Source organism: Mauremys reevesii, linkage group 7 (genome assembly GCF_016161935.1).
Source record: "Mauremys reevesii isolate NIE-2019 linkage group 7, ASM1616193v1, whole genome shotgun sequence".
Classification (NCBI taxonomy): Eukaryota; Metazoa; Chordata; order Testudines; family Geoemydidae; genus Mauremys; species Mauremys reevesii.
In genome coordinates, this window is record NC_052629.1 from 29,585,472 (window position 1) to 29,613,322 (window position 27,851).

General features: G+C 39.0%; 1 protein-coding gene and 1 long non-coding RNA gene across 5 annotated transcripts in view; one reads left to right on the forward strand and one right to left on the reverse strand.

The window, feature by feature from the left end:
- Positions 1-27,851, reverse strand: part of DNTT (DNA nucleotidylexotransferase) — a 212,132-nt gene that overhangs the window by 99,992 nt on the left and 84,289 nt on the right. For all 4 annotated transcript variants that reach the window (XM_039482983.1, XM_039482981.1, XM_039482982.1 and 1 more), the window contains 2 exons: positions 22,271-22,445; positions 11,728-11,856 (listed from right to left, as the gene is read on the reverse strand). In XM_039482983.1, coding sequence (XP_039338917.1) covers positions 11,728-11,856; positions 22,271-22,445 — 304 coding nt within the window. The remainder of the gene's footprint in view (positions 1-11,727; positions 11,857-22,270; positions 22,446-27,851) is intronic.
- On the forward strand, positions 288-26,949 carry LOC120369535. The gene is made up of 4 exons (XR_005583207.1): positions 288-1,005; positions 4,933-5,050; positions 6,039-6,120; positions 26,617-26,949. It is a non-coding gene; the product is annotated as an uncharacterized LOC120369535 (long non-coding RNA).

A 27,851-nucleotide genomic window follows, 5' to 3' on the forward strand; every position in this document is an offset into this window, starting at 1 on the left:
ATAAAAAACAAAATATGTTATGGAAACAGCGACAGAGAAATCGACCATTACTGTGTGTGATGGCCTTCAGGAGTCAATGTCCCATATGACTGCCAGTGGTGAAAGCCGAAAGGAAGCTCAACACCAAGACAAAACTGTCCTCTGGTGTTCGTGCCTTGTCATGGTGGGACAGCTTGCGTAATTGCTATACAGTATGTAATAATGATACATGATTGTGACAGGGTGTACCTGGCATTTGCAGCTCCCTTCAGGAGGCCCTATGGTCTAACTACAACCTGACCCATGAAGCAGCAAAGTGTCAGGAAAGGACCAGTGAAAGAGGGTCCCTGAGACATGGCTAGAGAGGCCTACAGAGGCCTCACAGCAGTTCAAGCAGCCAATCAGCACCCAGCAGGGTCAGAAAAAAGGAGCTGCAGGGCCTGAGAGATCAATCCCTGGTTGAGACTGGAGGGGCAGAGGAGGGTGCTCCTCTCTGGCCAAAGGAGCTTAAGGGATAACCCAAGTTTGGTTCTGGCTGCATTTGCTGGGTTTGCAGGCAGAGACAGGACCTAAGAAATCTAACCTTAAGGTAAAGGGTGGAGCAAAAAGGGGCCAAGTAGGAAGTGGCCCAGGGAGAAAGCAGCAATGAGCTGAAATCAAGCCGTGTGTAGCAACTGTTTATAGGGTCCCTGGGTTGGAACCCAGCATAGAGGTGGGCCTGGGTTCCCCTACCAGTCACAGTGGCATAAACCTCAAGAGTGAGGGGGGACAGGGCTTATTTGAGAGTCCAAGCAAAGGACTGAATTTAAAGGGCCTAAAGCTGGGGCTGAAGACCCTAGTGAGGGCAAGAGAACTGATAATTTATTGGACTCTATTACCCTGGAATGCATTCATTTGGACTTTGTGACTTGGCTGGAGGGCCAAGCCACTGAAGACCTACCAGTGTCAGCTGGCAGCCTGCAGGGCACACCAGGAGTATGAAAAAACCCTGCAATACTACACCTAGCCACCAAAAGGCACTTAGAGGTGAGTGTCCACATTGCAGTGACTAAAGGAGTCTTCTTCCTCATTTGGACTTATAAACTAATGAAGTCTAAGGATATTTCTTTTCAATCCAAATAACAAGCTTTCACCTGAACACTTAAATAGAAGTTCAAGTTGAGCTGGCATTAGCTATCATGATAAATGTAGCTATATATAATACAATAGCACTGCTATTTTAAGTAGGTAGTTACTGCTTTCTGCTTAGGGTAGACAGATCTTGGAAAAGCTGGTTCACTACCTTTATTTAAGAAGACAATCAGATGTATCATTTTAGTCAGGGGTTGTTGACAGTCAACGAGAAAAGATTATCAAAGCACTTTCGTTCAGTCTAGTTTGCATTATTCAGTGTTTTCCTGCCTTTGCAGAGCTCATTAAGCCCTTTTTAATAAACAATTAAACTAGTGTTGAATATGCATTATTCGCTGTACAAAATATTTCCTGCAAATACTGCAATTAATTATAGATCTCTCTTCTTACATTAAGCAAGTTTTGACTTTTTTTATAAAATTGTTCTACTTTTTAAAAAAGCAACTTATTTCCAAGAATAGTAGCTACCTGTTCAATGCCATAGGAGTGCATTGGATAATATTCTGCAGAGGTAGGGTGGAGGGAAGGCACATGAAACAGTTCTGAATTAAGAGATTTTAATTTTCTTAAATTGAATCAAAAAAAGCTTGCAGCCTAGTAGGATATCACTGATGAAATCTGTGTGCAGTGATATAATCAGGAAAATGTTACTGGCCACTGACCAATTCTAACCCTTCAGGGCTTCTTAACTTAAAAGGCTGATGTATCCTACCCTGCTTATTGATGAAAAACAATACAGCTTGATAGTTTAAATGAAAATAGCTTAGTGGAAAACCAAATTTCTAGAGATCTCTAACAGATTTAAGAGTTTCATCATCTCCAGAGGATGAGGCTTTAATTAAATATGAAAGAAAGCTGGGCAAAATTTCAGCTCTTCACTTTCTGAAATGCTTTCATTGCAAAATTTCCTTTCCTTGCCCAGTCCTCTGTCTAGCACATGCTGGTGACATGGCTAAAATTCAGATGCTGAAAGAATGTTGCTGCAAGTGGATTTCACCCTTTGACTTTCAGGACCAACTGTGCTCTGACACAAAAGCATACAAATTTCACTGTGCTCAGTGAAAAGGTATGGGGGGGGTGTATTGGAGAGAACTTTGAAGTTTAGTTAAAACTAATAAAAATACAAGTTGGTCCTCTTTTGCATTATATGTAAAATATGTGTGAAGCTCTTGCATGACCTCTCTGTAAGCAACAAAGTAGTTTAGTTACATTGGTGCTTACAACATTTTGAATCTGTATGGTCTATGAACCTTTGCCAGGATGGAACTGGATTCTTCTCAAAATTCTAATGTAGAAATAACATATCAAAACCTATTTCACTGTGTCAAGACACAGACTGGCCTGAGACCACTGTCATTCTTGGTGGCTTTTCCACCTGAAGAAAAGACTTAGCAGTCAGGATGGAACTCACTTCATTTGGCCGAACATTACATTCATTTTTATCTCCTGTCCTATAGTATTCAGTTCTTAAATCCCCAGCTGTGTAGCTACCACTCCAAATAGTCAGACTGAATGTTACCCACAAGCACAACTGCATAGAATTTGTAGCCACGTAGTAGCTTTGTAATTCCATTAAATATTTTCTCAACTCTTTTAGAAACAGCTCCTTCTCTCAGCTTTCTTGGGTTTTAAATATCACTTTGCTCTAGATTTCTAAATTCTAGCATTATTTGCTGTCTGAATTTTCAGTGTTCAGATTACAAACAGTGTATTAGAATGGCCTACCCACCTCCTGGTTCTCTTGGCAATCACCGGTCATTAGAGTTTATCTATTTGCTTCTATCATAGGCTCTTTATGCTGGCCTAAAATCAGAGACTCACTTTTCTTCAAGGGCAGATTCCCAGCATTCTCTTCTTCTTTTAGCAATACATAATAATAGTTTCTCTTAGAGTGTGCTGTTTTTAACACAATCCATCCTTCAGTTAAAACCAAAAAAATTGAAATCCCATGAGAAGGCACAGGGTCTTCTACTTTCCTCTTCCTAGATGAACAGGTGCTGTGTAAAGTCTCTACAATAGCCCTCACCTCTCTCTTCCTCTAAGTCCACCAGACTAGATTAAAATAAAACCAAGGTTCAGGAACTAAACAGAATAGAAATTCACAACACCATCCACAGTGAAGCTATTGGTACACATACATGGTCTTACATCAAAGGAAACTTTGTTTCTCATGAACCACAGTAATAGATCACCTTAATGAGCTTGATGCATGGAACTCTAGATATAGGCACTGAAAAGATATGGACCTTCAAGTCAGGGATATGGTGTATGATTAAGAGGTTATTATCTTAGTTGAATGACCAACATCTTTTGAAAGATTGCACTAAATGGCAGCAGGACAATCTTTTGACTACTCTTATAAGTCAACTATTATGAAGAGTCATTATTATTCAAGGGCAATAAATAAATATCACTTTAGCCACAACTCCTATGACTTGATAGCTTGTGGAGAGGATGGACCTATTAAGTATATCCATGCTCCAGGTGTCCTTAAACCTTCAGCTGCCAGAAGCTAGGACTGGACAGCAGGGGATGGATCATTTGATAAATGGCCCTGTTCTTTCCCTCTGAAGCATCTGGCCCCAGCCACTCTCTGAAGACAGAATATTGAGCAAGATGGACCATCTGAGCTAGATGGACCATTGGTCTGATCCAGTATGGCCACTCTTATATTTTTATCCATTCAAAATAGACACAAGTTAATTTAAATAGGATTCATAATGAATAATCAGCTTAAGTACAGTGGGCATATTGGAACTGGAAAAGGTTCAGAAAAGGGCAACAAAACTTAGGGGTATAGAACGGCTTCCATATGAGGAGAGATTAATAAGACTGGGACTTTTCAGCTTTGAAAAGAGGCGACTAAGGGGGGATATGATAGAGGTCTATAAAATCACGAGTGGTATAGAGTGTAAATAAGGAAGTGTTATTTACTCCTTCTCATTATACAAGAACAAGAGCCACCAAATGAAATTAATAGGTAGCAGGTTTTAAACAAACACAAGAAAGTATTTTTTCACACAACACACTGTCTTGCTCTGAAACTCCTTGGGTGTTGTGAAGGCCAATACTATAACAGGGTTCAAAAGGGAGCAAGATAGATTAATGGAAGATAGGTCCATCAATGCCTATTAGCCAGGATGGGCAGGAATGGTGTCCCTAGCCTGTTTGCCAGAAGCTGGGATTGGGTGACAGGGGATGGATCACTTGATGATAACCTGTCTGTTTATTCCCTTTGGGGCACCTGCCATTGGCCACTGTCAGAGGACAGGATACTGGGTTTGATGGACATTTGGTCTGACCCAGTATAGCCATTCTTATGTTCTTATGGGCCTGATTCTCCTCTCACTGTCACCAATGTAAATCGTGCCTTATATCATGAGTCAATTAGGAGACTCAGGAAAAATATATATTATATATAAATCCTAACAAGTAATTTTGAATTTACTAAATAGTCAGATTTTATCAAGCCCCATAATTCTGAATGGCCAAGAATAATTCATTGATATTCACAGTAAACAAGCCAGGATTATTATTGTTATTTTATTTAGTTGTATCACGGTAGTACTCAAAATCCTCAGCCATGAGCAGGGCCCCATTGTATCAGGCCTTGTACAAACACCTAGAAAGAGCTCCAAAGACCTTACAACCTAATTTTAAGACAATAAGCGAAGGGGGCCGGGGAAGATGATGAGGGAGCAGTAATAAGATTCTAAGCGCAACCAGATGGATCTGAATCATTTATGTATAATAAAAATGTAAATATCAGCTAACACCAACTGCCCTCAAAGAAGTCAAAAGTAAATGCTTGGTTTCCTGTAGATATAACAGTAGAAGTGGATCTTGAGGAAAATTTGAAGGACACAACAACAGTATTCCATATAGTTTGGAAGAACGTGTGAAGGCAGTTGTGGAAGAAGAGGACAAACAGGCACTCAAGGTTGGCATCGCTGACAGAGAATGACAATGCTGTAAGAGCACCAGCACTGTTGTATTGATTCTGGTTATTGACTGTGCACCTGAAAGTATATAGTATAATGTTAAAACACAAAATGCTAAAAGGAAATCACTTACACTAAGGAAATCACATGTACTAAGTATATTGCCAAAGGAAGTAGCATAATTTCAAAAATAGGGTGTAAATTGTGATTGCTGCAGGGTCTAAAAGTATTTTATATCCTAGCTGTGTTCAAGATAGGATTCTCCCCCAAATTATTTTCAAAAATGAATAGGAGATATTTCCTCTTCTGAGCAAGCCACCTACTCCTTTTGGCTAAGTACACATAGAGCATAACTTATCTTGCTATTTTGACACATCATCTAGAAATTTTCTTCTAAAAATGTTATGTCTTGAGGAGCCAGAGGATGTTGTGGGGCATATGTCTAGTTTAATGTATTTCCACCTACAAGAACTCAAAGTTGATTGTAAAATTAAAGCTGGGGCCTTGTTAATCCGATTTAAAATAATAAAAATAAATTTATTAAGTTACTAGAGTCACTGAGACAGCTGACTTTTGTAACATATTCCTTTAGGTTCAATAATCACATGCAAAAGGAACAGAAAAGAAAATTAAACAACCATTGTTTTTTCCACTAACAAAATGGAAAGACAGACAATAAGGTGTCTTTGGATGGGTGAGGTTCTGTGGCATTCAATGTGCAGGAAGTCAGACTAGATGATCCCTTCTGGCCTTAAAGTCTGAGTCTTATCCATGCTAAACATTCACATCTTTATTACCATGAGTAACAGCCAGAGCAGAGTAACGTTCAATAACATTGGTAATAAGCCTCAGAAGCACAGAACTATTTGCCTCTGACTTAATTAGCTTCTTCTGTAAGAATTAAATTGTATTATTCTCTAAGAAAAATGTCTGTCTTGAGTTTTATTGCAAGCCGGTATTAATATTCAAATCAACTCTCCCTCTTAGGCAAAGCCGAATGACAGTGTTTATTTTATCACATAAAAACAAGATGCAGCTTCCCATGTGCACTTTTTGAGGGGAGAGAAAGGTAACTCGCTATTCATACATTAATTTTAGAACACTACTTTGCTATTATATTCTATCATAATATTAACGTTTAAGACAGACGCAAAGAAAATGTATTAAACAACAGCCTCTGGTCCAACATATCATCCTATGATCCTGCAACCTTGCTCATCTGAATTATCCATATTCACACAATTAGACAACAGGACTGCTGATGGAGTCAGGGTTACAGGATCAGACCTTTAGTTGTTTGAATAAGTAAAGGAAATCATGGTGCTCTCTACTAATCTATGGTATATATACAGCTTTTATAACTCCATCTCAGCTCTTACGATTGTCTGTGTTAATCACTTCATTTCATGGATTCAACAGTCATAGGTTTTTAAAGTACCTTCCCCCTTCTTTTTCTTCCCTGTTTTCTGCAAATTAAGAAACTTTCATGTATTCTGTCTGTTACATACTATGGGATAGTTTGTGTCTTTAGGCACAGATTTCAACAACGGATGGTAATTAAACTGTCCGGGGTAGTCCTACAAGGCATTTTACCTCACACACCACTTGTACCCGGCTCCTGAGGAAGTAGTAGTGTGCTGCTAGCATAAGACAACAGCAAAACACAATACCCATCACTTGGCTCATGTATGCAAAACCAAGACTCTCACCATATCCCACTCCTCACCTTTCTTTCTCCTCCCCTACACCTGCTTGATGGTAGGGTAATAGGACAAAATAAGTGCTTTACCTATACATCTGGCCCCAAAATCTGGGTAGCCTGTGCAGAGGTCTAAGGGGAACTCTTAAATCCCCTTACTCCCTCAGGGAGGGGAGGAGGCATGCTGGGGTGGGACCGGAGGGATCTTATATTAGTGGCAATAATTAAAGCTGCTTCCCTGCAGCTGTAACTTGTGCTGAGGATGGGCAGCTGAGAATCATGGTACCGCAGCCTCCCCTTTCTATGGTGTATCAAAGAATTAAGCCTAATATGTATAAGAGTGGTAAAATCTGGCCCAAATGGGTTGATTGGGGTGGTTGAGAGTTGCTGGTATGAAAGACCATGCAAGGTGGTGAGATTAAAAAGTCATTGGCTCATACAATAACAAGGAAATATGAGATAATCGAGCATATCTATTACACGTGGCCTACACTAGTCCACAGAGTTGTCATCACATGATCAATTCAAATATCGTTGCCATCCTAATGAGATCTAGGTTGCCAAGTGCATATGGGTTGAGATTCAGTATACAAACTGATGACTAAAGTTTTATTGCCTGAAAGTAGTCACCAAGGACCATATCTCCCAAGAAAGCATAACCTAAGCTTTGTCACTCTCACATCACTGCCATGTTAACAAAATGCCTGTTTTCTTGCTCTGGTAGGTAGTATAGGAGATGTCACATTTAATTGCCTCTACTCAGCAACTGCTCTTCCAAAAGAGGAACTTAAAATGGGACGCCAGGGCCTCAAGGGTCAGTGGTAAAGGAAGAATTCCAGAGCTCATTCAAGAATGCAGAAGCAAATAATTCTTTCATCCTATGCCATCTAGTAGTAGGAAAAGCCAAAAATCATTAGCACCAAGAAAAGCAATCACTGGTTGCCTAAAATATGAGAGCAAAGGGAACATGAATACAACTGTTAGAATACAACTGTTATAAAGAGATTCTATCACCAACACATAATTCAAGAGAGTTTGGACCTATATGTAAGCGAGCCAGAGACAGTTTGTCATTTAATGATTGGCTGCCCACAGCTTGCACAACTGAATTATACAGATGCTTCATTGTAGTTAAGTACTTGCACTGAAAAATCTGTTGGAATACTTTTATTCAAGTATATGAATTATGATTTTAGTACAAGACTGACATCACAACACAACACTGAAGATCAAACTCCTGTGACATTAGGCAAAGTGACCTCTATTGCTCCAGATAAGGGAATCTACTCCTGCATTCCTTGCAGTGCAAGGCCCCAGCTGACATCATTGCAACTTTTAGGTGTGAAAGGAAAGCAGCCCTAACAAGCAGGTCCACTTTGTAGCTTTGAGACGGAAATGCTTGATAGGCTCATAAGCTCTGTCAACTAGTTAGATGACACCATCAAGAAGGAAATACACAACAAACCATTTTATCTGAAAGTGAAGCTGATGAAAAAGTAAATAGTTTAATGTGGACAAGGGTGACTAATCGCCACACAATCTCTCAAATAGTTGATCTATACAGTGACTAAGAGCAGGTCTACACTATGGGGCTAAGTCGACCTAAGTTACTCAACTCCAGCTACATGAATAATGTAGATGGGAACCACCATTGTTCCCAATACCCTTGAGGGAGATTACAGGTCCTGACAACATAGGGGCCCACGAACTTTCCTCAGCATGGCTTGGCCTCACTCCTTTTAGGGACAGTGGAAGACAGTGACCATTTTGAAAGAGAGTGTCTGCTTATGGGTAGCGTGTAGCCTCAATTTCACTGTGGGTCAAAATAGGACATGTTAGCCTTTTTGAAAGATGACAAGTTTTTTTAAATTCTCCAGGGGAAAATGTTGTTAATCAATTCCTGCTCAAGTAGTATATTTCAATTATGAAGAACAACAACAAAGACCATTAATCCAAATGCCACATAGTAATGATGCCATGAGAGGAAAAAAAAATCTAATGTATTCTTAAAATCAGTTTAATCTCATCTAGGACCACAAACACTATTATGCACAAATCATAGTCACATGATTATTACATAGCATCACTACAGGAAGGATATAAAGTTGTTAGGGTGTCTTAACTGCATTTCCAGACATGAAAATATTTAGTTTTCTTTTAAATTCAACATTAATTCTGACTTTCGAGGGTTTGTAATACTTGGTTTTGGATTAAGTAGAACATCGCTACAGTGTTTTTACTCTTAAATTATGAGTATTTATTCTCAACTTTAGTTCCATTTTAACATATTTATCTGGATCTTATAAATAAAATTTTATATATACACACACACACACACACACACACAGAGTGTACGTGTCAAGTATTACTATTAATAAACAGAACTGTAGTTAGAGATGTGTTTTATAGTTACACTTATGTAAATACATGAAGTACACAGGAAGGGTGTACAGATCTATAATATTAGGAAGGTAAGTACAGCATATGACAATATTTGAGATGCCTATTTAACTATAAAGTAATTACATTTTTCTTTTTATCCTAAAATGCTTAAATAAATTAAGATATGTTTGAATGATTATTCATATCTAAAATTATTATTAAAATAAGAGCTTCACAACCAGAGTTCATGGAATTGCATAATGGAAAACATTCAAAATTGTACTATATCTTTGCATTCTGATTGGCCAAGACCAATCCATTTTAGATAAAATGTTCTAACAACTCATTGTATAGCTGGGCCCTCATTCTATCAGGTGATATTGTAATGAAAGGTCAAAAGATATTTTTAAACATATTATAAGAACAGTATTTTGAAAGTAATATATTTAAAATTAGCAATTGAAAGCTATTAATACAGCATTTAAATATCCACCAAGCTAACTTTTCAATAGCAACACTTAAAAGACATAATTACACTTAAGTAGGGCTGTCGATTAACCACAGTTAACTCACGCGATTAACTCAAAAAAAATCATGATAAAAAAATTAATCATGATTAATCACAGTTTTAATCACACTGTTAAACAATAGAATACTAATTGAAATTAAATAAATATTTTGGATGTTTTTCTACATTTTCAAATATACTGATTTCAATTACAACACAGAATACAAAGTGTACAGTGCTCACTTTATATTATTTTTATTACAAATATTTGCAATGTAAAAATGATAAAAGAAATAGTATTTTTCAATTCACCTCATATAAGTACCATAGTGCAATCTCTTTATCATGAAATGTGAACTTACAAATGTAGATTTTTTTTGTTACATAACTGCACTCAAAAACAAAACAATGTAAAACTTTAGAGCCTACATGTCCACTCAGTCCTACTTGTGCAGCCAATAGCTAAGAAAAACAAGTTTGTTTACATTTACAGGAGATAATGCTGCCCACTTCTTATTTACAATGTCACCTGAAAGTGAGAACAGGCATTCGCATGGCATTTTTGTAGCTGACATTGCAAGGTATTTATGTGTGACCCTTCATGCTCTGGGCACCATTCCAGAGGACATGCTTCCATGCTGATGACACTTGTTAAAAAAAATAATGTGTTAATAAAATTTGTGACTGAACTCCTTGGGGGAGAATTGTATGTCTCCTGCTCTGTGTTTTATCCACATTCTGCTATATATTTCATGTTATAGCAGTCTCGGACAATGACCCAGCATGTTGTTCGTTTTAAGAACACTTTCACTGCAGATTTGACAAAACACAAATTAGGTACCAATGTGAAATTTTTAAAGATAGCTACAGCACTCGACACAACATTTAAGAATCTGAAGTGCCTTCCAAAATCTGAGACGGATGAGATTTGGAGCATGCTTTCAGAAGTCTTAAATAAGCAACATTCTAATGTGGAAACTACAGAACCCAAACCACAAAAAAAAAAAATCAACCTTCTGCTGGTGGCATCTGACTCAGATAATGAAAATGAACGTGTGTTGGTTTGCACTGCTTTGGATCATTATCGAGCAGAACCCATCATCAGCATGGACGCATGTCCTCTGGAATGGTGGTTGAATCATGAAGGGACATATGAATCTTTAGCATATGTGGCATGTAAATATCTTGCAATGCCAGCTACAACAGTCCCAGGCGAACACCTGTTCTCACTTTCAGGTGACATTGTGAACAAGAAGTGGGCAGCATTATCTCCTGTAAATGTAAACAAACTTGTTTGTCTGAGTGACTGGCTGAACAAGAAGTAGCACTGAATGGACTCTAAAGTTTTACATTGTTTTGTTTTTGAGTGCAGTTATTTTTTGTACATAACTACATTTGTAAGTTCAACTTTCATGATAAAGAGATTGCACTACAGTACTTGTATTAAGTGAATTGAAAAATACTATTTCTTTTATTTTTAAAGTGCAAATATTTATAATAAAAATAAATATAAAGTTAATAAAAAATAATAAAAAATAAAGCAAAAGTGAGCACTGTATACTTTATATTCTGTGTTGCAAGTGAAATCAATATATTTTAACATGTAGAAAAACATCCACAAATATTTATAATGAGGAGTCTGGTGGCATCTTAAAGACTAACAGATTTATGTGGGCATAAGCTTTCATGGGTTAAAAAAAACCCCACTTCTTCAGATGCAGTGGGGGTTTTTAGCCACAAAAGCTTATGCCCACATAAATCTGTTAGGCTTTAAGGTACCACCAGATGCCTCGTTGTTTTTGTGGATACAGACTACCATGGCTACCCTTCTGATACTTGACAAATATTTATATAAATGGAATTCTATTTTTGTTTAACAGCTCGATTAATCACAATTAATTTTTTTTAATCATTTGACAGCCCTACACTTAAGATCAATTTAACTTTAAATTCATCAGGTTCATAAATTCCACTCCTCATGATGCACATTTCATTGTGAATTTGTCAACTGTAATGTGGATGACATTGACACGAGAACTATATTAGTTTACTTTCCTCAGCTGTAGGTTTCATGGAAAATCTATTACCGTGAACTTTTTGTTGCAGTTATTTAAGGTGGTCCTCCTTTGACATGCATACTGGGAGACTCTGCCTGCAACAAATGATGAAGTTTCTGATTCAGGTGTATCCAAAGTAGCAGGATAAGCTTGTTGCACCTGAACAGAGAGGAGAAAAAAACTACTGAGTCTGTCAAATAGTCTGGAACACCAAAAATATGCTCTCAAAACAACAGAATAGTGAAATCATCCATTTACTTCATTTGCAATACCTTAACTTAACATTTTCCTGGGAAAACAAATAACTTTCCTACAATCCATTGAGAAAACTGATTTCTGCGGCAATTACCATGTGTGCTCTATTTCTCCAGAAACACCATGCATGTAGATTTCTATTGGCCGTAGCAATTACTTGAAAACTCAATGGATCATTCGAATCAACCAGCGCTGGATTACAAGGACATTGCAGAGAAGATAAATAATGACAAGCCATTAAGCAACTGCTTAAATCAAACATTTGCTTATATTCTAGTTGCTGCCATAAATATATTTTTATTATTACTTTACACTTACCTATGATTTATGTCCAAGGATCTCAAAATACTTTACACAAAAGTCAGTGCTTGAACTGGAAAAATGTGATAGTCCTCCCTCCATCCCATGAAACTTTTCCCCACTTTTTCATCCCCAACAGAAGTGCGAGGTATAAAATACCTGCATAGATCTTCCAACCCCCATTGAAATATTAACAAGAATAAGTAAATATTATTACCCCTAGTTTCCAAAAGGGAAAATGAGGCAGAGAGAAGTTAAGCAACTTTCACAAGGTTACGCAGCAGGTCAGTAGTGGAGTTGGAAGAGACTATACCCATGCAGTGTAAACATGAAGGTCTTGGTCTTTGCTTAAAATTTAGATTGACCTAGCTATGTTGCTGAAGGGTATGAAAAATTCATACCCATGTCCACTGTAGTTGCACCAACCTAACCCCCAAAGTAGATGCAGCAAGGCTGATGAAAGAATTCTTTGACTTACCTACCACCACTCAGGACAGTAGATTATCTACAGGGATAGAGAAACCCCATTCCATCAATGTAGGAAGCATCTATACTGTGGTGCTAACACCAGTAGGTATGACCTAAATAGCACTGCTTTCTTTGTTAGTGAAGCAAGATTCCCAAACTAGAATAGTTAAGGTTGAAAGAACATAAATTGTCATTACACATACTCCAGTTGAACTGGTTTAATACTGGTGAAGTCAGAGAGGAAGACAAAAAATCAGGCTTATAATGGGAAGCTTGCTTCCACCTCAACAATGGAAAGATGACCACTTTCTCTATACTATGTATGCAAAGGGACAATTTCAACCACACTAAATAAGCTATTATGTATATATTATTTCATGTAAAAGCTGCCATTGGATATGAGCCAGTGGAGAATAGAAGAATTCATCCGGTTATGTAATGGTACTCTCAGAAACTCAAGGTAATTTTTATGCTGCTGAAGAAAGAGAATTTACTGACAATTTTGAAAGGAAGGAACTTATTGCCTGTCTGTCTAAGGCTGTTATAGTGAATAGCCAAAAAGTGTTTCAGTGAGGGTCAGCAGCATTACTCTGCCACTCTTGTATACTTTCATGAATGACACTTTTAAACTGACTTTAAATCATAAGCACTATGATTGATTATAGCTAATGTACAATGCCACTGGGAAGATGGTGAACAAAAAGAATGTTACTGAATGGAATATATAGTAAGGCATTATTTTCATTAGGCTGCAAAGGCAGCTATCCAAGAACTGGAGTCCTGAGAAGAATAATCCATGGTGGAATTGAATCCCGGTATCAGGCAGGTATGCTGAGAACATATCAAGAGCAATAAGAAAGCAGAAACTCTTCCTATGTGTCCAAGAGAATGGTAAGATGGCACATTCACATCCTGCCTTTGGAAAATTATATGAGCTTTTTCAAACCATTAGTATCCACAAAGGTTATGTTTTTAATTAACAAGACCTGGTTATATAATTAACAGAACAAACTTGGGACAGAAATCAGTAGAAAAAAGTATGCAAACTATAACTACTGTAGTCTGATTTGTAGGGCCCGTTAAGGTGCCAGCATGAACACTAAAGAAATTGTCTTTCTATCATCAACAAAACATAAGAGCAAGGTTTATTTTTCTTTTTAGTGTGGAGAACAGATGGGAGATTATTGTTTGTATAGATTATGGGACAAATCCAAATATCTCTGTCCAGCAAGAATTACACTGCACCCAGGGGCGGCTCTAGACATTTTGCCACCCCAAGCACGGCGGCATGCTGTGGGGGGGGCCCTCTGCCGGTTGCCGGTCCCGTGGCTCCGGTGGACCTCCCACAGGCATGCCTGCGGAGGGTCTGCTGGTCCCGCGGCTCCACCGAAGCCGCGGGACCAGCGGACCCTCGGCAGGCACGCTTGCGGGAGGTCCACCGGAGCCATGGGACCAGCGGACCCTCCGCAGGCATGCCGCCGAAGGCGGCCTGCCTGCCACCCTCCTGGTGACTGGCAGAGAGCCCCCCATGGCATGCCTCCCCAAGCACGCACTTGGCATGCTGGGGCCTGGAGCCATCCCTGACTGCAGCTCCCCAACCCCAACCACACATTTTGCCTTGCCACTGCCAGCCAATTTACTGCACTGTATAGAAACAGCTACTAATAGGATTGAAAAGTATCTATTAATCTCTCTCTTCCATAGCTCTAGATCACTCTTGCCTATAAAATTCAGATTATGGTCAATTAAATAAGGGCCAAAGCAATTTGAAAATGCCCTAGTATGTAGGTGTCCTAGTTGCTTTGACAAGTAGCTCATAATATCTACACAACTGCTACAGAACATCTACACATATTTTCCATTAGGGTGCATGTGAGAAAAAGAGTTTTAAACCTTTCGAAAGCTCTGTTTCTCTGTATAAATTTCCCTGCTGTAGTGCTTGTTACTTCCATGTATGGGAAGAATGCCAGCCTCTTAGTCATGTCTCCATTTCCTTTCCTCTTTTATAGAAGTGTAGGTACTGAACTCCTGATTCTTTAATGCTAGAAATATAAAATATCTAATTGGATAAGACCAAATCTCTGGGTTTTCCCCAAAACAGGTGCAAATGAATGCTGCTCTCATTTTCCATCTCTTTTTTCTGAATGTGAGATAAATTCAGCCAAACGGAGCCCATATAGTAGAAGTGAACCATTAAGATGGCAGTATTCTGAACAGAGAAGCTCATTGTCATTCCTTTTACAATGATACTTTCAGTGCTTCATGAGCCAGAGAATATCTTAGTCTCACTGCAGTTGGTTACAGTGTAAGAGAGTCCTAGGTTCATGGCTAACCTTGGAAAGGCCTACTTTGCTCTATTTTAATTTTTTTAATCAATGCAGACACAAAGACATATATGATAGGAACAAAGAAAAGTATAATGTTAAAGAGAGAATGAACAAGATTTAACGTTTTTTAAACACAGTATATTGTGTGAATACAAGCCAAGCTGCACTAAAAAAGTGGTGAGAGTGCGCTGCAGAATGCAGAATACATTCTTAGAAAAACCACAACTGTCTTATCTATGAACGTATAGATAGAAGGAATGCTATTTGTTCACTGATTTAATAAAAGAGCGCTTTTTACGTATTATCCATGAATGTTTTTATTTCAGTGAAGATAGCCACTAGACACTTACTACCACAGCCTCAAGCTCTATTGATCTGTGTATTTAAACTGAGGTGTGACCATACTCACTTGGATGCCTTCCATCACTCCCTTCACTTTCTATCTTCTGTCTTTAAATCTTGGGTTATCTGAAGTTTGGATACTTTGCAGTCAGTTACTGATCTGCACCAGTGCCTGGGTTCTGCATACAATATGGATAATATGGCTGAAATTTTCCAGATCCGCCCAAGAGATTTAGATACTCGATCATTTTAATGAGAAAAGAGCATCCAAATCCCAATGGTGATTTGGAAAATCCCCCACTTCCTCTGGCTGACCTCCTCAGATTCAACATGTTTATTGTTCAAAACAGCAACAAAACAGCTTTTACCTCACTTGTGCAAATTTAGTGCCATACTAGAGATCTTACAATATTGGCTCAAAAAGGGGAGTCAGAGTAAAAGTGATGGGTAAAGCTGCAATTTACGGTGTGCTGTAAAGGCTATGGGAGCTTCTTAGAGGTCAAATCTCTCTCTAACTTTACCCTGATTTGTGAATAGTGTCCATGTTTTGTTCACAGACTTCAAGGTCAAAAGGCACCATTATGATATTCTAGTCTGACCTCCTGCACAATGCAGGCCACAGAATCTCATCCACTCACTCCTAAAACAACCCCCTGACCTATGGCTGAGCTACTTAAGTCATCAGCTTGTGGTTTAAAGACTTCAAGGTGCAGAGAATCCTTTAGCAAGTGACCCATGCCCCATGCTGCAGAGGAAGGCAAAAAAAAACCTCTGCCAATCTGCCCTGGAGGAAAATTCCTTCCCAACCCCACATAAGGTGATCAGCTAAACCCTGAGCATGTGGGCAAGACTCACCAGCCAGACACCCAGGAAAGAATTCTCTGTAGTAACTCAGATCCCACCCTATCTAGTGTCCCATCACAGGCCATTGGGCATATTTACCGCTAATAGTCAAAGATCAATTAATTGCCAGAATTAGGCTATCCCATCATACCATCCCTTCCAAAAAAACTTATCAAGCTTAGCCTTGAAGCCAGATATGTCTTTTGCCTCCACCGCTCCCCTTGGAAGGCTGTTCCAGAACTTCACTCCTCTAATGGTTAGAAACTTTCGTCTAATTTCAAGTCTACACTTCCTGATGGCCAGTTTATATCCATTTGTTCTTCTGTCCACATAGGTACTGAGCTTAAATAATTCCTCTCCCTCCCTGGTATTTATCCCTCTGATATATTTATAGAAAGCAATCATATCTCCCCTCAGCCTTCTTTTGGTTAGGCTAAACAAGCTGAGCTCTTTGAGTCTCCTTTCATAAAGACAGGTTTTTCATTCCTCGGATCATCCTAGTAGCCCTTCTCTGTACTTGTTCCAGTTTGAATTCATCCTTCCTAAACATGGGAGATCAGAACTGCACACAATATTCCAGATGAGGTCTCACCAGTACTTTGTATAACAGTACTAACACTTCTTTATCTCTACTGGAAATACCTCACCTGATGCATCCCAAGACTGCATTAGCTTTTTTCACGGCCATATCACATTGGTAGCTCATAGTCATCCTGTGATCAACCAATACTCCGAGGTCCTTCTCCTCCTCTGTTACTTCCAAGTGATGTGTCCCCAGTGTGGCTTAGCTTAACCACAGATACTTTTGTGTTATTTTTGAGGGTATGCTAGTATCTTTCTTTTGTAAAGGAACTACTCAGTGCATAACACTCAGATGACACTAATCTGGGAGGAGTGGTAGATACGCTGGAGGGTAGGGACAGGACACAGAGGAACCTAGACAAATTAGACGACTGGGCCAAAAGAAACCTGATGAGGTTCAATAAGGACAAATGCAGAGTCCTGCACTTAGGACGGAAGAATCCCATTCACTGTTACAGACTAGGGACCGAATGGCTAGGAAGCAGTTCTGCAGAAAAGGACCTAGGGGTTACAGTGGATGAGAAGCTGGATATGAGTCGACAGTGTGCCCTTGTTGCCAAGAAGGCTAATGGCATTTTAGGCTGTATAAGTAGGGGTATTGCCAGCAGATCGAGGGACATGATCATTCCCCTCTATTCGACATTGGTGAGGCCTCATCTGGAGTGCTGTGTCCAGTTTTGGGCCCCACACTACAAGAAGGATGTGGAAAAATTGGAAAGAGTCCAGCGGAGGGCACCAAAAATTGTTAGGAGGGTGGAGCACATGACCTACGAGGAGAGGCTGAGGGAACTGGGATTGTTTAAGTCTGCAGAAGAGAAGAATGAGGGGGGATTTGATAGCTGCTTTCAACTACCTGAAAGGGGGTTCCAAAGAGGATGGATCTAGACTGTTCTCAGTGGTACCTGATGACAGAACAAGGAGTAATGGTCTCAAGTTTCCGGGGGGGAGGTTTAGGTTGGATATTAGGAAAAACTTTTTCATTAGGAGGGTGGTGAAGCACTGGAATGGGTAACCTAGGGAGGTGGTGGAATCTCCTTCCTTAGAGGTTTTTAAGGTCAGGCTTGACAAAGCCCTGGCTGGGATGATTTAGTTGGGAACTGGTCCTGCTTTGAGCAGGGGGTTGGACTAGATGACCTCCTGAGGTCCCTTCCAACCCTGATATTCTATGATTCTATGAACACACTCGGAAGAGGATGGCAGCCCAGGAATCTGTTGCTTTATTCAACAACATAGCAACAGAGAGGGTAAAAACAGACATTACCTAAACTGTAAGTAAAGGAAGAGTGGCTCCAACCCATAATAATCTGAGCAACCCAGTTAATCCCTTTATGACCACATTATTACTTTTCATCTTTACAGGACTGCAGTACACCACGATATCTATCACAGTCCAAACTAAATCTTTCAAATTTAATTACTGCATAGAAGTGCTGAAACCTAACCCCTTGCCAACTAAGGACTTAATTCCCCCCCAAAAAATAATCAGCAGTTATGGATATTATTGACCCTATCGCAGGCCAATTCATTCAGCAGCAAGGTCAGCCTGACACATTTTTATTAGCTACGTGGATCCAGCTGCATAGATCAAGAAGATGGAAAACTCATACTAGCAAGCTATGCTCACTTCCAGAACTGTATGAGTGGGGAGAAGAGGACAGGGTGGGGATGAGTTTATCAGGCTAGTTTCCTGTTTTCATTTTGTTTGTGGGGGTGTCAGCACCACATGAAATATTTCTCCCATTCTGTTCCCTAAGCCTCATGACTTAATCTTTTTTTTCTTATTAGCCCCTTTCTCTTTAAAGCTTCCTTGTTGTCTTATGTTTTATTGACATTAGCCAGGAAACATCACTGCATCCCAACATTTGAGGACCCCCAATTGCATTACAACATCTGCGAAGGCTACTTGACTATGTCATTGCTGTCACTGCAACAAAACTGATTGAAATATGATGTTCAGGCTAGGTGCATTGAGGGATTCTTTGTTGTAGGTGAGGCAGAAGCCCTAATAAGTAGTCTGTAGAACAGAGAAATATTTTGATTTTCCTTTAAAGATGAGGCTTAATCGCCACATCTGAAGAGCCTAGGAAATGTAACAGCAGCTGGCAGCCGCAAAGGCTAATTATTACAGTATGAACAGTAAGATATTACAGTAAGAACTCCTATCAGCTTAGTTCTGGTTTTTATATTGTGTCCATCACTTCAGTATCAGAGTACCTCCCAAGGTATTCACAATCAGAAAAAACTGTATTTTAAAGAGGTTTTAATTAATTTATTACATAATGGTCTGTAAACCTGTTTTTATTCCCCTTGTTATGCACGGGCATGGACATGGACATTACCTTCTAGTAATTAAAACAAAAGTCCTGGAGGAACCCCAGCAACCCAAATAAACCAATAAAACCAGAAGGGTGAAATCTTGATGCTATGAAGTAAATGGGAATTTTGCCATTGACTTCAGTGGGACCAGGATTTCCCACAAAATTTTTACCCACTGCCATCCATTCTTTTTAGAAAAGGACCCTTCATGATACAGCCTGAGCTTAGATTTTTCAAATTCACATTCATTTTACATTTAACAAGACTATTATAATGGGCCAAATTTGTACGTGGTGTAACTCCAATTACATGAGACATGGATTTGGCCTAGTATTTTAATAAACAGTGAACCTTGATTTCATGCCTCTCTCATTCCTTGACGCAGAAGGAATTCTGTACAGAGCCTTTCCTGGTAATACAGTCATGATGAGACTGTTTTAAATTTGCTGAACTTCTACATTCTCTTTTCTTTCCTGTATTTAAAATATTTTATTGTACAAAAGTAGATCTTAAAGTAATAAATATCTAAACGATGCATATTTTAAGTTAACTATTACACACATTTATAACTATGTGGTACTGTGCTTATTAGGCTCTGCATTTATTTATATGAAATATTTATACTCTGATACAAGTGGAAGATCTCACTTGCAGAATTGGTCTCACAGTTACATAATGATCATACCTTAGTATTACTTGCTTTTTCAGTAAGGCTAGCTCTTCCAGAAATCCAGATAGAACCTCTTACTATACATGCAAGAAAACTAATGCAGATTACTGTTCACTAGGGTTTTTATTGATATCCGGATAAGAAATTAAACTTTACCAAGGTTTATTTGAACTCCCTCCCTTAAAAAAAAAAAATCACAGCCTATATTAGCATATTTTCTTGAAAATTTGAAGCTGTGGGAATTTAGATGTTGCCAACATTAAATTGAAAGTAAATAATGGGGCATTTGGTTTAACTCTGCATCTCAAAGTTAAATACTCAATAAAGTTTAAAGGTTCGGTTTAGTTTTGCTTTTTTGAACATTTTCAGTCAGTTAAGTTTGAAAGTAATCCAGAATTCATACCTTCATGACCTCTCTCTCTCTCTCTGAGAGATTGCATAATGTGATAATTATATGGTATTTTGTTTTTATTTATGATCTGCTTGAATTTATTTAGAGCATTATCCCTTCAGCAGGTTCAGTGGAAAATGAGCAATAAAAATATAAACACATGCTACCATATTATTCTGAGCCTGAGAGCAATAGTGCCACCTGGTGTACTCATTTTTTAAAATCTTACTAAACAGGCATTCTCCCATCTTAAATCTCAGAGACTAGATTCCGTATCAGGATTTGGTTTCTGGCACTGGAAAGTGACCCAGGAACCACAGTATTTCAGGGGTATTTAATAGGAAGATCATTCTTCATATTTTAATAAACAAGAAGAAGAGGAATAAAAAGAAAAAAATGACATTGCTGGATTATTTGTACATATTATACACAACACTAAGCTATACACTGCAAATTGTGTAGGGTCCTATTGTCCATCACTTTCTACAATATAGCTCTACAGTGGTACTAGAGTTACCTAATCCTAGCCCTTTGAAAGTCAATAGACATCTTCTCATTGATTTCAAAGGGCTCTGGATCAGGCCCCTACCTCTGCCAACAAACGTATGTTTTTACTACATTATTAACCAATTGTACTCAATATAATACTTGGTCAGTCATTTTGCTGTGAGAATATATATATATACATACACACACACACACACACACACACACACACACACAAAATATTTCTTCTGTCATACTGTTTGAATATGAATATATAGTACTATAGTAAATGAAACAATGAATTCACACTACTGTGGCTCTTTTGGGTAATGTTTCTCACTAATTTGGCTCCTGAACCATGCAGGTCTAAGTATCACTGCTGTAAATCATCCAGTGGTACTAAGTCACCATCTTCAGTACACAGCTTGTAGGGATATTGTCAGGGATATTGTCACTGTACATCACACTCCACAGTGTGCAGCCTGCAGCGGTACTACAGAATAACACCATTTAATACTAAAACCCTGACTGCAGTATTACCTTATCAGCTACAGTGCAGTTCTAAGAGCGGTTTACTATGTCACAATCCACAACACAAGGGGTCCTGCACTATTCGCAAAATAGGGAAAAAATACTATAGTATCCTCTTCAGTACAGATCTTTCTGTGACACAGTACAATAAAACAACCCCTGTATTCCCTACCATATTTTTCCTCACCAGAACCAAGTCTATAATATTAAATTCCAATGACTACTCCTTTACACACAGATTACATCACCAGTCCTTTCACAGATTCTCAGGGGCACATAGATCAATTCTACACAGTACAGGTTTAAATGTTTGTACATTGTTTTGAAAATGCAAAATATTACAGTGGGAGTTATTAAAATGGGACATGTACCACCCAGCGTAGTTATATTTACCATGCTGTCTGAGGTACTTACCATTTTAAGTATTTGTGGGAATATCACAAATACCATAGCAAAGGTAAATTCTTGAGTGAGGTAATTTTTTCCTTTAATGGCACCAAATTTATATGAATAATGAATAGTATTATTTTAGTTCTAATATACCAGATCATGGTAACTATGACTATCTAAAAGGATTTTCCTTTGAATTTATTAAAACAATATGAATTTTTCAAGCAAGCATTTAAACATACCAGTATTTAAATGCAAATTCACAACAGCAAGGCCTGGTCTACACTGGGGGGGGATCGATCTAAGATACGCAACTTCAGCTACAAGAATAGCATAGCTGAAGTCGATGTATCTTAGATTGACTTAGAATCACTTACTTTGTATCCTTGTGGCGCAGGATCGACGGCCGCTGCTCCCCCGTCGACTCTGCTTCCGCCTCTCAGTGTGGTGGAGTTCCAGAGTCGACGGCAGAGCGATCAGAGATTGATTTATCCGCATCTACACTAGAAGCGATAAATTGATCGCCAATAGATCGATCACTACCCTCCGATCCAGCGGGTAGTGTAGACATACCCCAAGTTTACACTGAAGGAAAGTGAGAGTTGCCTGATTAGCCTAACTTTTAAGCTTATTGTCAAACAACCTGCATTCACACTGAAGTATCTGACTTACCATGAGTCGATATTTTTTCTCTGAATCCACTGGTTTTCCAGCTTCCATGCAAGCTGTGAACCAAGAGATATCAAGGAGTTCGAACCTTGAACTGTCCCTCATCTTGTGTCCTCTCAGCCATTCCAAAACTTCAGCACAAGAATTGTTCTCTGCCACAATGTGAGTGACAGAATCACTATAAAGGGAAAAATTAAGATGAGGTTTTCTTTTTTCTGAATCCAGTTGTAGACAGTTACAATGCTGCTATTCAATATTGACATGCACTCCCTGAAAAATGTCTTATATAGTTTATGTCAGGATGCAGGAAGTGTGTCATGTTTTCATATCACAATATTTGTTTTCCATTCAGTGAATCTAGTTCAAGAAAATTTTTTTAGCATGACATCTTTTATAAGTGCAGCATTTTCATCCTTTCAGCATCATTTAACTTCTGTAAGACACTGTTCTATTACACTTATTTTTGCAACTTGGAAGATATTACACAAGCAATATTATAATGAAGAGGCTGTTTTATGTTACCTGCCAGCCCTGAGAAAAATAAAATTCCCGGTCAAAGATGAGACTTTCATAATACTTCAAAATCTACCAAACAGAATCCTTTAAAGTTCCACAGTTGCTAATATTTTTAATAAACTTAAATCTTCTGTACCTAAATAAAGTACTTAAATGGCAGTAGCAAGTGTGCACATGATAGAAACCGTATGAATTATAAATCTTGTCTGAAGGCCACCTCCTGGCTGTTTTGATGTCCAGGTTTAGTTTAGCTTAACATTGAGAGTTTAAGGTAAGAGAGACACGGCGCGTGAGGTAATATCTTTTATTAGACCAAGTTCTGTTGGTGAGAGAGATAGGCTACACTGTGTAGCTCGAACGCTTGTCTCTCTCATTAACAGAAGTTGGTCCCGTAAAAGGTGTTATCTCACCCACCTTGTCTCTCTAATATTCTGGAACTGACACGGCTACAACTACACTGTAGACATGCCAAACCCGTGCAAAAAACAGACATTGGGCTTGTTTTTGTCTTAACTGGCGTGAGTTGCTTGTTGGCTAGTTTTTAGCTTTATTTGGCTTTATTGGCTCCCAGCAAGCAGGGGCAGGGGGGGCAAGCAGGAGCAAAGTGGGGAGAGAGTCAGGGATGCACAATGGGCCCATCAGTCCCAGACTGCACGCTGGGGGGATCTAGTCACAGAGAGTGTTGGGATTCTTAGGGATTGGCTTGTTTTTTTGGCTTATTGTTTTGAAATGGGATTAGCTTCTTTTTTGGCTTATTGTGAAAATCAGGGTGCTTATTTACCACGTGAACGTTGGCAACTGTGCTACACTGCACATCATATAATGTAAGTCGCTTACTATCTAATATACCAGATGATATATAGTTTTAGAATGTAATAGAAATAGGGGACCAGAAAAGTCACTACAACAAAATTTTACTTGCTGTATCTGAAGTACATGATAAAGAATTATTAGACATAGTATGACGAATGACTGTACCTCAGCTTCTAGAGATTATGTGTTCTATTCAGTCATTCCATCCTTACACAGATATGTTTTTGCTGTATGGGAAGCAACAAAAAGACCAAAACACGCTTATGATTGATTTCTAAAAATTTAACAGGGTTTAGCCAACTGTATTTCTGAGTATGGTTCTGAGCACATGAGAGAGATACCACATTTTTCATCACAAAAAGAACTACCATAGGTACTCATCAAAATGTAATGCATAGATGCTAACAGAGTCTTCAATTGTCCCTTCTGTTCCCATAAGTGGAGAGGACCCAGATAAGTGCAGCCCAGGAGAAAATTTCTCCACCAGAACGTGACACTGACAGAGCTCCAAAGGATTTAAATATTAAGGCCCGGTGGTCAGTGGAGTGCATATATGCAATGCATGTATTGCATGCCCCATAATTCACAAAAAAATGTTTTATGCTAGAAGCATTCCAAAGCTCTGTATGTAATCAATCTGTTCGTGTTGGCTGTCTTTTTGTTTCGTTGGGAAGGCACGCAATACTCCAAGTTGCATCATGTTGCCTAGGCAACATGAATATTCAGGAAGCTGATTTCCTGGCTGGCTGTGCATCAGAAAAAAGTAGCTATGGCATGCAAGTGTACAACTGAATCATCCATGATAGAACAGAGCTAGCAGCACAAACTTTTCTTGCTAGTTTGCTTGATGAAACCTCAGATACTGTATTGCCAATAAGTCTCAGCTTTCAATTGTGCTGCATTACATGACCAAGAATGGTGGTGATGTAGAATGCTTGGTTACTTTTACTGATGTTAGCAACAATCAAACTGCAGCAGGCCTTTGGCAGCATGCTGAGACCGTGTGCCAGAATTTAAATTTGGAGACAAGTTGGTAGGTCAGACATATGATGGTGCAGCAGTAATTGCAAGTGACATAAGTGGGCTTTGGAAACTGTGTTTGTGAGATGTCCCCCCCTGCACTTTTTGTTCATTGCTACACTCATGTTTTAAATCTTGGTCTCAGTCTTGCACCAAACAATATCAGAGAATATCAGATTTTCTTCAAAAATTTAGAAGGAATATCTGCATTTTTCTCTCCAACTTCAAAGCAGGCTGAAATTCTTCAAAACATAGTTCAATGGAGGCTGCCTTCTGTTTGTACCACAAGGTGGAATTTTCACTAAGGCTTGTATAAACTGTTAAGCAGAGCAGAGAAGCTCTGACTGAACTCTTCAAAAATGTGGTGCAAAATCCAGCAGGTTGGGATGCTCAGTCTTCTTCCTCAGCCAGGGTTTTCTGACCATGCTCAATGATTTTCAGTTTCTGTTTCTCCTTTGCTTCTACAGTGATATATTTGAAGTGACAGAAGGGAAATTTGACGTTCTTCAAACCAAGATGTATAATATTGAATTTTGTATCAAGCAGATTTGTGAGACATTAGAGCAAATTCGATATAGGAGATAAACTTTTGGCGAGTTTTGGAAAGAGGTGTTGGAGTTAGTTGCACATGAAGCTCAGGAAAAAAAGAGCTAGAGAAAGCTAGGCTACATATAAGTGTCTCTTCTTTGAGGTTATTGACAATGTCAGCAAACAGTTAGTCCAGTTGCTGAATCCAACAAGATTCATGAGAGTTCCAGACACATTTTGGAGTTGATGTTCTCGAATCTCGAGAAGCATCTTATTTGACTTTTTGATATTAATTAATTGCATTTCAAACTGTGTGCTGCATACAACTTAGAACAACTGCAAGGAGAAGGTGCATTTGACTTGTATAGAATTATTTACATGCTGAATTTACATACTTGCTTCTCTGAGGTCAGCAAATTGTCTGCCATAATTCTGACTATTCCCTACTTTACAACCATGGCAGAAAGATCTTTTTCAACTTTAAAGAGCATTAAGACATTTACATTCAACACCCAGGGGTGGCAAATGCTTGTCCAGATTGGCTTTCCTGGACATTGAAAAAGAACTGATTATGTATCTGCACAGCTTACCAAATTCCTAGGACTTGATTACCAAGGAGTTTCTTAAAAAAAAAAAAAGTAAGAATGGAATCGCATATTTGTATATTCTCAGCTTTCATTATATTTGACTACTAGTATTTGCCAAAACAAATATATTTGGTTTATTAACTGTTATGTATGTTAGATAAAAACCTTTTTATCTGGGTGAGGTAATATCTTTTATTGGACCCACTTTGTTGGTGAGAGAGACAAGCTTTCGAGCTACACAGAGCTCTTCTTCAGATCTGGGAAAGGTATTCAGAGTCAGGGGCAGCTCTAGACATTTCGCTGCCCCAAGCACGGCATCATGCCACGGGGGGCACTCTGCCGGTCACCGGTCCCGCAGCTCCGGTGGACCTCCCGCAGGCGTGCCACCGAAGGCACCCTGCCTGCCGCCCTCCCGGCTACCAGCAGAGTGCCCCCCCGTGGCATGCCGCCCCAAGCACTTGCTTGGCATGCTGGGGCCTGGAGCCGCCCCTGTTCAGAGTGTCACTGCTAAATACAAGATTGAACAGATAGTTTAGCAGAAGTAGTTAGCACATAATATTTGCAATCAAGATGTGTACAAACTTGTAAGCAGATCAGAGAAACTCTGACTGAACTTGTTAAAAATGTGGTGCAAAATCCAACAGATTGGGACACTCCGTTGTTTTCTTCAGCAAAGGGTTTTCTGACTGTGCCAGTATACACCCCTGTATTCACACCTACACACTACTGTAATAATCTTTATACGAGGTATGCCTTGTAATGTATCATTTGAAAACTCATAATTTGTGGTCAGTATTATCCTGATAAAATATGTGTGGCAATATTGTATGTGAAGTTATAAGATTTGCTGTATGATGTTATTAACGCATGTTCCAAACCCCACAGCCCTGCTAAAAGAGGTCTTCAGCAAAGGAATGTGCCTTAATTTGCATTTATGCAGTAAACAAGATCATCAAGCAGGAAGGGAAACAAAGGAAACTCAAACAGGTGAAGAAAAAAAGCAAGGAACATCCTTCCACACAGATTCATTGTCTCTTGGTTCTCTGTTGGAAATGTTTGGAATGGGACTGGAACTATAAAAAGCAGAGGCAAACACCTCAAGATACTCCTCTCTCTCTCCCTACCCACCTCATTTTCCATACCCTGAAAAGACAAAAGGAAACAGGTGTTGAACTCTGGTGCAGGGATCCCAATCTGAAAGTCAGTAATCTGCTAGAGCATGAGGTGAGAAAGTTTACTTTGCAACTAATTTATAGTTTCTTAAGTTAGGCACTAGTAAGCATTTTATCTTTATTTTTCTTGTAACAATTTCTGATTTTTATGCCTCATTACTTGTACTCACTTAAAATCGCTCTCTTTGCAGTTAATAAACTTGTTTTACTATTTTATCTAATCCAGTCTGTTTAAATTGAAGTGTCTGGGTAACTATTTAAGGTAATAAACTGGCATATTATTCCCTTAAATAATAATGGACTTAATATATTTGTACTGTCCAGGAGAAGGGGGAGCAGTACAGAACATACATTTCTGAGGGAAGATCCGGGACTGGGGGTATGTTGGGGTCACCCTACAGTATAACCCAGGCAGGTGAGAGCCAGTGTGTGGCTGGCAGGCTGCAGTTTCACATACACACACACACACACACACACACGCTCAGGGTGTGGCCTGCATGCTGGAAGGTGGTTTGTGAGTAGCCCAGATGGAAACTACTACAGCAAGGCATATAAGGCACCCAAGGTTGCAGGGGCAGGGTGACACAGTGCTTGATGACTTTCTATTTGTGTTTCTCCTTTGCCCGTAAAGCAACATTTATGAAGATATATTAGCAGTTCCTTTAGCTGTGACACCCAGAGTACCTTTCCCAGCCAGACCTGAAGAAAAGTTCTATGTAGCCCAAAAGTTTGTCTCTCTCACCAATAGAAGATGTTCCAATAAAAGATATCACCTCACCCATCTTGTGTCTCTAATATCCTGGGACCGACATGGTTATAACAACACTGCTTACAATCTATTTATCCGTCATCTAAAACCTTGTTTCATGTCATTCTAAAAATGTCATAGCATGCCACTGCTGAAGGTGGACAGGGTCAGAGCAGGGAAGTCGTCTCTCTCTGCAACAT